At 30.7% G+C, this 14883-nt stretch overlaps 1 protein-coding gene across 1 annotated transcript; it reads right to left on the reverse strand.

Annotated features, from left to right (window-relative positions):
• Nucleotides 1–8341: 8341 nt before the first annotated feature.
• On the reverse strand, nucleotides 8342–13316 carry LOC143916614 (uncharacterized). The gene is made up of 3 exons (XM_077437797.1): nucleotides 13109–13316; nucleotides 12757–13028; nucleotides 8342–9799 (listed from the first exon to the last, which is right to left on the reverse strand). Exons 1-3 carry the CDS (start codon nucleotides 13314–13316, stop codon nucleotides 9035–9037), a joined length of 1245 nt encoding a protein of 414 aa, XP_077293923.1. The 3' UTR covers nucleotides 8342–9034.
• Nucleotides 13317–14883: the final 1567 nt, after the last annotated feature.

A 14883-nucleotide genomic window follows, 5' to 3' on the forward strand; every position in this document is an offset into this window, starting at 1 on the left:
AAATAATATTCAACGATATCAATATCGTCAGCATAAAAACCTTGATTTGCTTGATGACATCACGGATTCTAGGACCCAAAACTTACAAAGTCTCTTTCAAAATTATATATTAGATATAAGACATTCCTAATACTATAATAATATAAAGCGTGTGAATTTTTAAAATTTAATATGTACCTAGCGCTATTCGTTCATGCTAAAATAAAGAAGATTATTTTTTAATGGATATCTTTCTATTTATATAAAATACGTATTACGTAATACAATATAATAATAAGGAGTAATATCGTAAAAATTACTCAAGCGATAATTTCGCGACTACCTTTATTAATCTAAGTATAACCTTTAAAACAAACAATGTGTAATATATGCACAATAATTTGTTCATAACGTTATTTTTTTGGATCTAAAAAATATATACATATAAAACGCATCACGAGCGCAGAATATGTGTGTAATATGAAAATGTTATTACAGAGATGTTAATTTTTTTATTTTTATAATATATTCTAATATTTTTTTACGATAAAACGGGGTCACTATTGTCACGAGTGGACAAAACGTACATTACGAACAATTTCTCCTTTGATTAGATCGTGTTAAATATATTGCGAATTTATCTCGCTTTTGTGAAAAATTTATATTCAATATATTAAGCTGCGTGCTGACCTTTCAAGAGATACTTTGCGAGATTATTGTTACTTTTTTTAATATATTTTATTAAATTATTTTAGATCGGCGTTGAAATTGTGTCATTAGTGAGATTTATGGGGGAAATGGAGTTGCCTCAGTTCGTGATTATTTTCAAAGGTTAAATTTTCAACTCACGCGTGTCAATCTCGCATTTATTATACTGCAATAAAACTTACACACACATAGGCACATGCAAATAAAATTTAATAATAATTAAAAAAAATGAGTATACAGAAATTATTATTAATGACCGGCATCACATTGCAAATGATTAGGCATGAATAGGGATGTTCCACATAATTTGCACTCGATCACTATACCCGAGGCCTACAGCAATATTAACCGTGCATTATGGCAGCCGTTAATTTTAACGGCTCTCGCTTATTAGAATCGCGTAATATTTGCTATAGTAATTCGATCGATTCACCCGTGGGAAACCACGACGCGTATATGATTTATATTCAGATTATATTTTTATATCCATATTTATGTATATATATAAATACGTGTGCGGTTTAAGGCTTAAAGTTCGCTGATTATTATTACAGCATAATATTATGGTTTGCGTTCACGTATTGTTTACGCAACGATTTTCCTATTAAGTTTGTACGATTGATGAAAATAATTTTCCAACACCTCATTATGTGAGCGATGATGCGCCGATAAAAGTCGGTTGGTAATTTACACACGTTAACGGTGGAATTTTATTTATTAGATATCGTGATAAGGTTTAGAACCCTTTAGGGGTTTATTGTAAGTCATAGTTTATTATGAAAAGGTATGCATAAATACTGGAGAATTCGTTGATTTCGTTTTCCTGGGTTTTATTCGTACTTACTCGTTGAAATCTCTTAAAATGCTACATATAAATACATATATAGTCTTGCTTCTTGTACTTCTTTTCTGGAAGAGACATAAATAAAAGACAATAAAAAATAAATAAAGTCACAATCAATATGACTTAAACATTTTACTATGTACATTTGTGTGTTCATATATACTCATTAATCTATAAAATGACCTATATTTTAGTAAACTGTACACATTTCCGGGTGTAAATACCTTTTTAAATATTTTATGATTTGAAAACGTCCAACGAAGAATAAAAAAATACCTTCCGAACTTAAATCAGTGTCATATGATATGATATTGAAATTAATGAATCTTTCCACTTTGGAGACGAGAAGAATGAGAAGTGATATAATTGAAGTATATAAAATTATAAAAAAACCATTAAAATTACCCTATGATAAACCTCCTTACGTTTAAAAATAACACTCATCTGAGAGGTCATTATTCTCAGACTCCAAAAAGATATTTACTTCAAAATAATTAAAGAACCCTACTTTTCGAATAGAGTAGTTAACATTTAGAATAGTCTATCCAATAAATTAGTAATTTAAGCCTTTTTAAAAATAAACTTTCCTTAAAATAAAGTTTTATTTTCATATTAACCCCTTTTTTTAGTTCCATCAATTTTATCTCCTTATTTTCGTCTATTTTCAGTTGTTTATATTTACTTTTCAGTTTTCTTTGTTTTTTATTTATATATTTTTTGTTTTTTTATTATCTTATTTGATATTTGTATTTCTGTACTACTCTATATACATAATAACAAACCCCTTGAATCCATCGGTGTGCCCCCTTGGCCAAGTATTATTAAATAAATTCAAAAAATTTCAATATGCAAAAAAAATGCATTGAAAAGCCAAAAGAAATATCAATTATAAGAAACACAAGTTAGCAGTAAAATTTAAAGTACCTATTTTATGAAATTTTTCAAAATTCTATAAACATGATTGATCTACATTCAATGCATTGCGATAATAATTAAATATTGTATGTACATTGACATCACTGAAATCATCCAAAAGTCCAAATAAGCATTTCATCCGAGTCTGGAATCGATCGACGAACCCCCATTCAACGAGTCCAATGCTCTACAGTTTTTTTGACTAGAAGAATAAGTGACGAATTTAATTAGCATCGCGTGCTTATCGCATCCGATTCTGCCAATTTAAAATCCGCTGATTGTGACGATCGTGCCATCGTCACCGTAAAACTTCATGATCCTCGCTCTGCAACGATCGTGTGGTGATGGTGACAGGTTCGATCACGAATCCAATCGTCGTCTTCATACAACGTACAATTAATTGCAGAGGATTTAAAACCATAAGTAGGTACGCGATCTCGTCGAAAGATTTAATTGTGTAACTTCAGCTGAGATTTCTTTAGGAATTGAAAACTTCGAAGTACAACGGCTCGTTCTGTAAACCGTCCATTTTGTCTAAATTCGTAAATCGTGCATTTTTTATAGGTCAGTATGTAGCCTTCGCTCATTAGATATGTTCTTACACACTAGAGGTTCCTACACACTTGATGTGCAATAGATTTCAATTATTTTCGGCATTGAATGTAATTTAAAATATCGATTACTAAGATACCCCCGTATTAAAATTTCGCTGCGGTGATTTGTCTTGAGTAATGACGGATGAAATCATCGTGACAGATGTAATTTGTTTGTTAACTTTTTTGACATTAATTGTTTGTGGCGTGTGTGCCGTTGTTTTTCTCTTCTATTAAAAAGTAACGCTGTTTAAATTTGACATGCTTATTATTTGGTAATTTATTTGAATCATTATTTTATTATATCATAGTATTTTGACGCAAAAAATTGTGACATTGTTCTTCTTATGTTTCATAAAGTTCATGAATTTTTTCATCATTCTTTGAATTCAAGTTTAAGTTGGTAGACTCAAGAAAGCTCTCAACGACTTATATTTTCAAAATAAAGACCAGAAAAAAAATTAAGATTTTCCATACAAATGGACTGAGGTTGGCGCGCTGTGTATGGCATTTTCTGGTATAAACGACGAATTTCAATTCTATTTAATCAGTCAAAATATATCATAATTGACCCAATTAAATTGCAATATTTGAATATTTTTTTAATAATAATATAATTGAAACTATTCTAAAAAAAAAACAACGAGTGGCCTCCCTACGTCGTCGTGTTTTTTTTTATCGTCAAAATTATAGATTCCTGTCAAGTCTTCTCATTTCCACTGATCTCTGTATGTTCGGTGGATGGACATATTTCACCGATCGCCTTAAATATATGTACGTACATTAAATTAAATAACGACCACTGTAAGTAGAAAAAAAAAGTTGATGACATGGATGTGAAACTTGGACATTGAACGCCAACTTGCTTCAAAAATTCCAATGCACTCAAAGAAGTATGGAACTTTCCAGCAGTGGGTGGCGAATGGCTGTAGATGATGACGATGATGATGATGATACGTTATTTATATTGACGATGGGGATCGCACTATTCTCCTTATCGTCTGGAATACAAAAAGTTATTATCATTAGTTATTACCGGTTGCCTAAAATCGATAGAAATTTAAATTAGATCACGGAGACAGATTTTGACAATCGTAGAGATTGCTCAACCACTCATTGATAACTTTTTTGATCGGTAAAACACAGTCGTAATTTCATAAAATCGCTAACAATTACATTAATATCGTAGTTAGTGACCTAAAACAAACAAGTTTGCCAACAAACAGTGTGTTTTTGAACTGTTTTAAGCATCAAAAAAAAACACGGAAAAAGATTAGGTAAATCAAAACTGAACTAAACCAAATATGTAATGATTATACATATGTCATAATGGACATATTCAGTTACACATAGAAACGTGCAATAATCGCACCCTATGATAATCTATTATACTGCCGATTTTTCTTTCACGATCTGATGAAACATTTGCATACAAAATAACCTGCAATCGTTCAGTACACATACTGAATTCGTGATATTAAACCATAACGGCATAGACTAATGACAAAAAAAGACCTGTGAAAATATCCCAACGTGCATTGCGAACATAGATCGTGTCGCATATTATTACGTACATACACACATACATACATATATACATATGTAGGTTTACACGTCCATTAAAACCCAAAGGAGTCATGAGCTTAGAGAGAAATCACACGCATATGAATAAGATATTATACCTGCAGGGAGGATCCTTGATGTGATGTTCGTGCTTTAGCGTATCTAGGTTGGCCATTAAATAAATAAATTCGCGGCCGGTATAGGAAAACGTGGAAGGTGAACTGCGAAGAAGATATGCGTTAGTTAACCAGATGAGTAAAAATCCTGAGGAAAGAGATGCTGTTTTTCGCGTTATTCGGGTCGTTGCCAAATGTCAAGGTGCGTCTCGGCGTGCTCGAGAGCCAGGCACGTCCGAGGCGCAATATTCGTAATGAGATGAAGAGGCGTGTGGGTCGGGGAGAAATTAAAAATTTCGTACGGGTAGATCGGTCGATCGATTGTGTCTACCTGTGTTTAATATGTACACGTGTCTTAACTGTGTAATATTAAACACAAATGTTAATAATAGTTTGAAAATGCGGAAACTTCACGTTGCAGATATTAAAGTTGAGTTTATCCGATTGGCCAATCGGCATAAAAGTTGGTCAATTTCTTGAACACAGTATGAGCCAAGCTATTTTTTAAATTTAATAATATTTTTGTGGTACACTAACATACATATGTACATACATATGTACAATGCACATCGGTCTCCGTGACGAGACAGAATGTTAAATTACAGAAAACGCAAATATCGGAAGGCAAAGATCGAAAATCGAAAGATCTTAAGTCGAAAGATAAAAAAAAATGGTGCATGGTAAACGGTACATACTCACTTAATTTGCGCGAGCAGGATACAACAGGAACAAGAGGAACAGGCTTTTCCTCCCGTATCAATGTGCGCGCGCAGAATACGGGAGGAAAAGCATGTTCCTCTTGTTCCTGTTGTACCCTGCTCGCGTAAATTAAGTGAGTATGTACCGTTTACCATGCACTTTTTTTTTTGATCTTTCGACTTAAGATCTTTCGATTTTCGATCTTTGCCTTCCGATATTTGCGGTTTCTGTAATTTAACATTCTGTCTCGTCACGTAGACCCGTATGTACATATGTGTACCACATACATACATACATACAAACATCAGGGATGTCCTTTGGCGGTGGCTGAGATCCCCCCTCCTAGATTTGTCCAGGAATATCTTAAATATTTTGAATTTCAATGTAATCGTTTATACGTTGCTAAAAGTCTAAGCCAAGAGAAAATATATTTTTTAAATATTTTCTTATTCTGTGACAGTTAGTTAAACACATGTTGATCTTTTCATAAAAAAAATATGATTTCCAAAAGATTATTGTACATCACTGGTCGCCACACAGGCTTTTTCGGGCTTAGTTCATTTTCCAAGAATTATCCTTTTGGCCTATTTTTTATCTATAAATGCAGTTTACAGAGGTTTTCAATACAAAATATAATATACATAAATCATAATAAAATTAACAATTACTATGTGTCATAAACAGCGTCAGGGGTTCTCTCATTAGCCCCCTGCATTATGGGGATCTAATAATGAATAAAGCATCGTTTAGAGCTTTCGAAAAGTACGCGGAACGCTTTGGGACTACTCCACTTGATTGCATAAGCATTTATGAGTTCATTTTTATTTATTTATTATTTTTATTCTGTGAATGTGTATGTGTGTATGTGTGTTGGTGTGTGTGTGTGTTGGTGTGTGTGTGTGTGTGTGTGTGTGCGTGTTTATGCACGTATAAACATACATACATGTATGTTTACTTGAAGTGTGCGTGCATTCGCACGGCACATTTCAGGTATTGTTTTCTAACGCATGCGCGCTTTATGTGTTCATGCGTTGTTGTTTATTTTGTACTTGGTTATGTACAGTGTGGTTTTTTTTATTAGAACAGTGATTTGCGGTTGTTCTTGTGCGATATTCATGAACAACCGTCTCGTTCTCCGACGAAAGGGTCTCTTAGACTGTATTCGTTGGGGGAGTGGTGGCCTCATGTTGAGGGCTTTGAGGGTCAAATTCCTTGACCTTTAAAGCGGGCTTAGTATGTGTCATAATAAAAAAAATCGTATTAAATATTGTAGATAAGATCCATCGTATCCTTTTTCTCTTTTTCGGGATATTAATACCTACTTAGTATGTACATATTTGGTATTTAGGTGTGCACTTGAAACGATATCATTGATTACATTTAGTGACATCGTTCCGTACGCCAGTCATAAACATTATTTCCAATTCTAAACTATTCGGCTACTTTGAGAGTACTATTTTTAAATAAAGTGAACATCCTTCTGGCAGCCTAATTATGTCTTGCTTAAAGAAAAAGCTATTTAGTTTACAGTAATTTCATACAAAAATAGTTTCAATAGACGAGTATAGCAGGTACTAATATAGAATTCATTGCAATTTTTTTATTTTCAAAAGATGCGAGAATAATATCAATTTCTAGACTGGTATTCGTCCTTTATTAGTAAAAAAATAGGTTCATATACAAAATAGAAACTATGCCCGAAAATAGGTGTCAGCCACTGATGTACATAATAACAATTTTTATTTTTAAACTTTGTAGTATAATTATTGGACAATTTGCAAATTTTATTAATTGAAATAATAATAAATTACTGTAAATAATAATAAATGCTTAAAAAAAAGTTCACTTTCATATCCACACATTATACACTTTTTGAAAATATTATATTACATACACCCTGAAATACCATTACATGTACATATTTATGTATGTATGTATGTAAATATGTACAAAAATGAATAAATGTTACTATTATATGAAAGATTATTTAAAAAGTTTCGTGGAAATGTTGTTAAATCATATCGATAAGAATTTGCTTTATTTGTCTTTTTTATTTACCGTCCAAGATTTAGGAAATCTCGTCTGAAATAATCTATGAATCAATTAAATTTTAAAATAAATGTAACTTCAAATTAAACTTGAGTCAAGTTAATAGTTTTTAATGTAAATATTTATAAATAAATATAGTGTAATATTTTAATTTTAATTCTAAAAATAATTAATGAAAATTTCTATAATTTTTGTGGATTGTGTAATAGAGACATCTATTGAAACATCCAAAAGCTTTATTTCTAATGTGTACATGGTTTAGGTTCATGTATAAAAATAATAAAATTATTTGGATATTGAATTATTTATTTGGATTAAAAATTGTAAAATTATTTATTATAAAATTGCAACATAAAATCACCATCATATGCATTAAAAAAAATCATAAAATAATATTTTAATTAACCTAATTTCCCAAATTTAATCAATAACGCAATTTAACAGAAAATACAGCATCATGTCATATTTCAAATAAAGTAAAAATTCGATGGTGATTTTGAAGATTAATCAATATTCTACAAACGTGCAATAACTACAATACAATACATTTGGTATCAGATTCATTTTCAATATGATAATAATATAAAAAAACATACATAGTACAGTTTCAAATACACTTAAAAAATTAAACAGGTAACGATAATTAATAATAAAATATATATCAATAATAAAATACTTTTTCATTAGTTGACTTAAAGTTAAGTTTACGGGTTGATAATCTTTAGCCTCAGTGGATCAATCGATTGTAATATCTTGAAAATTATTTTGAATAGTTGTATAAGTTTCAACATAAGATTTTTTTTTAGTCAATTTTTACATCACAATAATCTAAAACAGATCACGATATAAGAAGCCAAATAGTTTTAATTTTTATAAAAAAATAAACTTTTCACAAGTCTTTATCAAACACGCATTGTACAATATCAGTAATAATAATTAAAAATAAATTTGGCAAAAAATGGCACGACATTTACACACAACAAATAATACAATACTAAAAAATAGACACAAAATCAGGCACAAATAAAACATTCACTACAATATAACAAAATTATCATAAAAAATACTGCGGTCATTGGAATTAAACATTAAAATTAAAATAATAGTTGAAAGACTCTACAAAGAAACACATAATATTTTAATCATATAGTTTTGTTAAAATTAATTAATTGTGTCAAATAATAGTTATTGATTTGTGACGTGAAGTTGCTGTTGTTTCAATGAACGTCTTAACATTTTGACTAGTATTTAAAAATTGGTAACTATCGACAATTTGACTTAAAATACATATTTCAAACATAAAGTAAAAAAACGAACAAATAGTCATTAATTTCATAAGTCAATTAATTATAACGCTGTTAAATATTTCAAAGTCAAATTTAACAGCAATAACATAATCATGTAAATAACGACCTGCATAATATCACAGACCTCATTTGTAACGTTTGTTTTGTATCAAATTCGCAAGACGTTAATAATATTAAAAAAAATAAAGTGAAAAAGATGGCCTTAATCTTCATCTTTAGGAATAAATTTAAAAAAAAATGTAATACAGTGCAGAAATACGATCAATCAATGTCGATCCAGCCCCTTTTCAAGTACTCATCGATGATACCGCACAACCTTTCTCTGTATATTAATTGCTGATTAGCTCCGTTCGAGTTCAAAAAGTCGTATGTGCCAGTCTTGGTATCCAGAACAATCATAGGCAAAAGAATAATGGCATTAACAAGTCCGTATAACTTATATTGCAAGAACTGATTTAAGAACTTTTCATACGTGAACGCGTTCACATATGGGTCTTTGGAAGGCAAGCACTGTCTCATATGCTCGCCTAGCTTTGAATGGTAAAACTCGATGATCTTATCAAAGTTCTCAGTCCTCACTGAGGGCTCTACGCTCAAGAAGATGAAGTACAACAAGTCCTTACACACGGAGCCGGGACGAGTGCCTTGGAAGTCCAAGAATTTGGCATCAATCGGTGTACTGGTTTCGTTGTCGTACAAAAACATTATGTTGTTACCCCAGAGATCACCGTGAACAAAAACGACGCTGTCTTCCTCTGGACACATTTCAAATTGTACGATTGCCTTATCTTCCTTCTCGATGAAATCCCTAAGGACCTTGAAAACGCTTTCGTACGCATCTTCTGGATATTTGTGAGCTTTCACCAAATCTATGGCGTCTAAGATGGATTTTCTGATGTACGGTGCCATACTTATAGCGTTTTCCGAGGAAGACCAGGGATGGTTGTAATAAAACATTAGTTTTTCGAATTCGGGCCTGTTTTTGTATCGGTATGCAAAGGAAGCTGCGTGAAATTGGGCCAGTTTCTGAAAATTAATTATTTGGTGTTAAATTAAGTTCAATCAAATAGACAATAGCAAATATTTTATATAAATGCACTATTCATTTCTAACTGAACGTCGATATACATACATAGTATAAAAGAAAACACTGGATATATTAATGTATTATATAAGTATAATAATTATTTATTATAAAAATTAAATAAAAGACTTCTGAATAGAATATAGCCTTGAATACATAGGGCGCCAGTTCAAGATCGTAATGTGGCGCTAGTCAAGGCTTCCAGGTGTTTTAAACATTTTATAAAATAATCGAGGTAAAATTTCTCACTGATTTACACTGAGCATCAAAAAATCACGTATTTTACTTATCAGGACGTAGACTAATCAATTATCACTAAGTTTGACTCATTAAATTTGAATACGACAATGATTTTTGTTGGTTTTTTCTAGATTTTAAAACTGAACGCCTAAATACATACATGAAGTATTTAGCTCAAAATCTAGTATTGCTGTGCCAAAAGTGAGTATTGGAATCAATAATCAAATTTTTTTCTATTAATTCTGATTTTTTATTCCATTAAAATATGTATAATCAATTATCTAGTGAATTTTTAAAGTCAAAAATATATTTTTTTAAACATTTGGTACAAAAACAGTGAGATAAAGACTGCAAAAGCCTTTTTTTTTTTTAAAACGCACATTTTTTAAAATGCTCATATCTCATAAATCAGAGCAAACCAGCAAAAATTGTTATCATATTCGAATTAAGTGGGTCAAACTTTGTAAAGATTGATTAGTCTCCACTTCGGGAATTTTTTTGTTGCTCAGTGTAATCAACCATCGAAATTACTATAACCAGTCCCGTATCACTTCAAATGTTTAATATGTAATAAGATAATTTTCCTAAATAATATAGTATCTCTAAAGATATAAGCATTGCTTTTACTATTCACCCTCATACTTCAAAATAGTAATTCGGTGTAATTTTTAATTTTTGAGAAAACCAAACTTATCACACGACGGATTTTAGTTGTGGATAGTTCCAATCTAGGCATATAATAACTGTTTATGATCAATCATGTAATTTACATTGCCGAAAATTTTGCATACGTTTGCTTTAATGTTTTCACCTCTCAAAGGCATATTTAAAAATCCGACGTTTAAATAGAAACAAATAAAAAAAAATTAAATACTTGGTAGAGGCGGCATAGCCAATGAACCCAATGGGCTTGTTAATAATAATAACAAAATAAAATAGAATAAAAAAAAAACAGAGAAAACAAAATAAACCGAAAATTACACTGTTCGACACGAAAAATGGTTCAGATACGAGATATGACTTTTTTTTATAGATCTATGCCCAGTAAACACGAATCTGGTAATAAATGTTGATTGGCTCGAGATTCAGAGATATATGTGTTTTGTGAATTTTTGTTATTAATCCACAAGAATAGTCGAAATATGATTTTCCAAGTGGAATTTTATTAAATTATCATATAAAGATAATTTAATATATTATCCCTATTAATTCAATTCAGATTCGTGTAAATACTAGTACGAGCTTTTTGCTCGCAATTTTACCGATTTAAAATTCAGCACACTTTCAATTAACCCTTTTAAACGAAAAAAAATAGTGTGGCCAGAACACTATCCTAATAAACATGTTTCAATAGAAAAATCTCAATATACAATATTATTAACAGTGGGAAAAAATCCCAAGTGAAAATACGTACTTTTGACTTTTGATTTGAACTGGATGACTACTTAGAGAGATTTGAAAGTACTACAAAGTACTACAAATGGAAGATAAAATAGCCGACTATAGATTCCAATATACATTTTGAACAGGAAATTGACAGATTTTGAGAAATCGACCGAACAACACCAAGATATAGAAAAATCGCGCGATTTATAAAACACATATATCTCCAAATCTCGAGCCAATCAACATTTTTTATTACAGATTCGTATTCACTGGCCATACTTCTAAAAGAAAAGTCATATCTCGTCTCTGAACCAAAAAAAAGTCGTCATTTGTCGAACAGTGTTATTAGGAAATTATCAAGTTTATTTTTAAAGAGGTTTAGGTTAATAAAAGCTTCTGATTCATTCATTAGACTGTTTCAAATTTTAGCCACTATATTTTAAATGAAAAAATCTCTAATTTATTGTGTATTAAAGTATTAAAAACACGTCTTCTAGAATCTAGACGACGTGTTTTTGTTAAACGTTATGAGGTTTAATCATAGGCCAATTGTAGTGGTTATTTATAATATATTTACTTATGAACATTGAACCTGTATTAATAGCTAATAACTATAATTCTTATATGTACATATGTATATTCAGTAGGTGGTAGGTGACTTTTTGTCCTAAAAAAAAAAATTCCCTATTTTCTAGCGTGATATGAAGTTCGTTTCCGTAAGATAAAATCAGTATAAAAACAATTCCTTGAATCAAACTATATACAAATTATAATATAAACCCTACAAAAGTTACCGAACATAAATTCAACAAAATAAACTTTCAACTACCAACAGTTTCGCACAACTGTAATGCAGCTGTGGCGTGCAGTGTTGCAACATTTCCGTATGACCGAGTTTCCGCGCATCCGATAACATACATACTACGGTCAAGGTTAATATCAAGTTGCAACAAAATAGAACGATTCACTATTTACGTAATACACCCTGTATATATGTATTGAAATGGCCTTTTAAAATCGCCAATTTATCTATTACGTGCCAAAAAAATATATACATAATTTTGAATCAAAGAACGTTGAACTTTTGAATCAAAGAAGACATACATATGAACATTTGAAGGTATGCAATGACTAAGATCTGAAACGTTATTGATTCATTTACGTCACGTAAATAGACCCTAGCTTCGTTTTAATTACGTGTATATATGTACATAAGTAATCTAAAAAAAACTATGTATATCCAACAGAACAATAAACAAATTAACATTCTTACATCCATGACGAGCAATGTGTGATCCAAATTTAGCCCTTTCGCTCTGTCTCCCATGCGGTGTCCACTTTCGTCAAGATCTTCCAAAAGGATCATCTTATCGTCCCCATAATAATATTTGGGACTGGCTATGGATGAATTGGACAGCTCCTCCAACCTTGGTATAATCGAATCGTATACGAACTCTTCATTGGCCCAAACTTTATCGGTGTTCAACAATGATTTTTTCTCGTCAGCCTGATCCTCCACTTTCATGATGAAAAACTTATTCACCACTGCAACGTAAGATTAAATTTTAATATATTTTAATTCGATGTATTTGTAATGTACATATTATATTTTATGTCGTAATTACAAGTGCCATCTGAAGACACCGCTGCAATCTTAACCCTTTGTATCTGTGACATGTAATTGTCGCCGGATTTGGAAGCTTTCGATATTTCGACATTTTCTATTTTAATATTTGGATCATTGGTGTCCTTCTTCAACAGTCTGGTTAGTAGATGTCTGTCATTTAGCTTGTACACTCCAGTCTCCACGTCTAAATCTAACCGTTCGGGCATCTGAAATCAAATTTTTATCAGTGTATTAGTAAGATTCTAAATCAAATATATGTATTTATTATATGTCACAGTGAAATTATATTTCAAGTGAAAATATATTTCCACTGACATTTCCAAGGTTGGTTTTATTCATTTAAAATTAGATTGTTAGGGTTGGTATTATTTAAGGGATAGGATAGGTTAAGTTATGTAAGGGTTGGCCCTATTAATTTAAGATTGGGTTGTTAGGGCTAAATTTATAGAGTTAAACGTTGTTAATTCATTGTTTCATAAATTTTCACTGCTTGAATTGGTGAACATATATTTTCACTACTGAAAATATATTTTCACTTGAAAAATGCTTTCACTGTAACATATATACAATATTTAAATTAAGTTCTGTATGTTATAATAATTGTTCCAATTTGCAAACGATCATGTCAAATATTGTTACATTTATTTTATGCTTGGGAATATTAAAGTGGTGCCAAAGATTATATTTTTCTCTTCCCATAATTTTAAATTTCTATCTTGTCTCCTAAAATTTCTGATAGACCACTATCTTGATTCTATCGGTCAGATCATCTTAACTGACCAACACGAATCGAATTCATATTATTTCACGTTTTATATAAACATATTTAAGTCATATCTAACTTTTTCTCTGAATTAAGTTCGATTTAAGTTCGACACGTGACATAAAAAAGAGGAAGACTCAGATAGGTACATAGGTTCAGATTTTTATAGACGCTTATATGTAATTCATACATTATACGTACGCTTTTCTAGACGACCGAAAGGTCAAACTAGGAATCGGCATTTTTAAAATGCAAGCCTTTGCATATAATGCACAAACACATAATTATGTACAAATTAGAATATATAGAGTGACTGACACTTGCATATGGAGTTCAACGACATTCGCAACGGCAAAAATATGGGTCATCGTACTGCAAATAATTGGGTCGACTTACAACATTGACATTCACATTGAAATTTCTGACTTACACACACATATGTATATTAATTTACACGGCCCAATGTGAAATATTCAACACTGAAACTGGAAACTTATGAAATATGTCAGCGGTTTTCAAACGATGCCCGAAATTGTTAGATGTTTTCATTTTTTTTCCTGTAATATGAGATATGTAACCACACGTCGTTTCTTATGTTTTATTTCAATGTGTGTTTGAATTTGATACATTCATAATATAATAAAATCATGTATGAAAATACCATATTTCGGTGCTGTTGAGTTATGATATTATTTATGAAAAGATCATTGCACTTTAAATCAACGTGAAGTGATGCACTCTAGTCACTACAATGAATATGAAAATACCAAGCGCAAGACTAGTACATAATGTTGCATTTCTCTAATTTTGTGTGAAATGTGATATATTGAAAAATAGTATTGAAAATATTTTTGTTACCGATTTCTGCAATTTTAATAAAAAAAAACAATGATTTTACACAAATTTTATACACGCATATTATATTATAGTATTTGTTTTGTTTTAAATTAAGGGGAAAAATATGAATATTGCAACCAACAACCTTAAAGCCGTTATTAGAAAACCGATGG

This window comes from Arctopsyche grandis, chromosome 9 (assembly GCF_051622035.1).
Source record: "Arctopsyche grandis isolate Sample6627 chromosome 9, ASM5162203v2, whole genome shotgun sequence".
In the NCBI taxonomy this organism is placed as follows: Eukaryota; Metazoa; Arthropoda; class Insecta; order Trichoptera; family Hydropsychidae; genus Arctopsyche; species Arctopsyche grandis.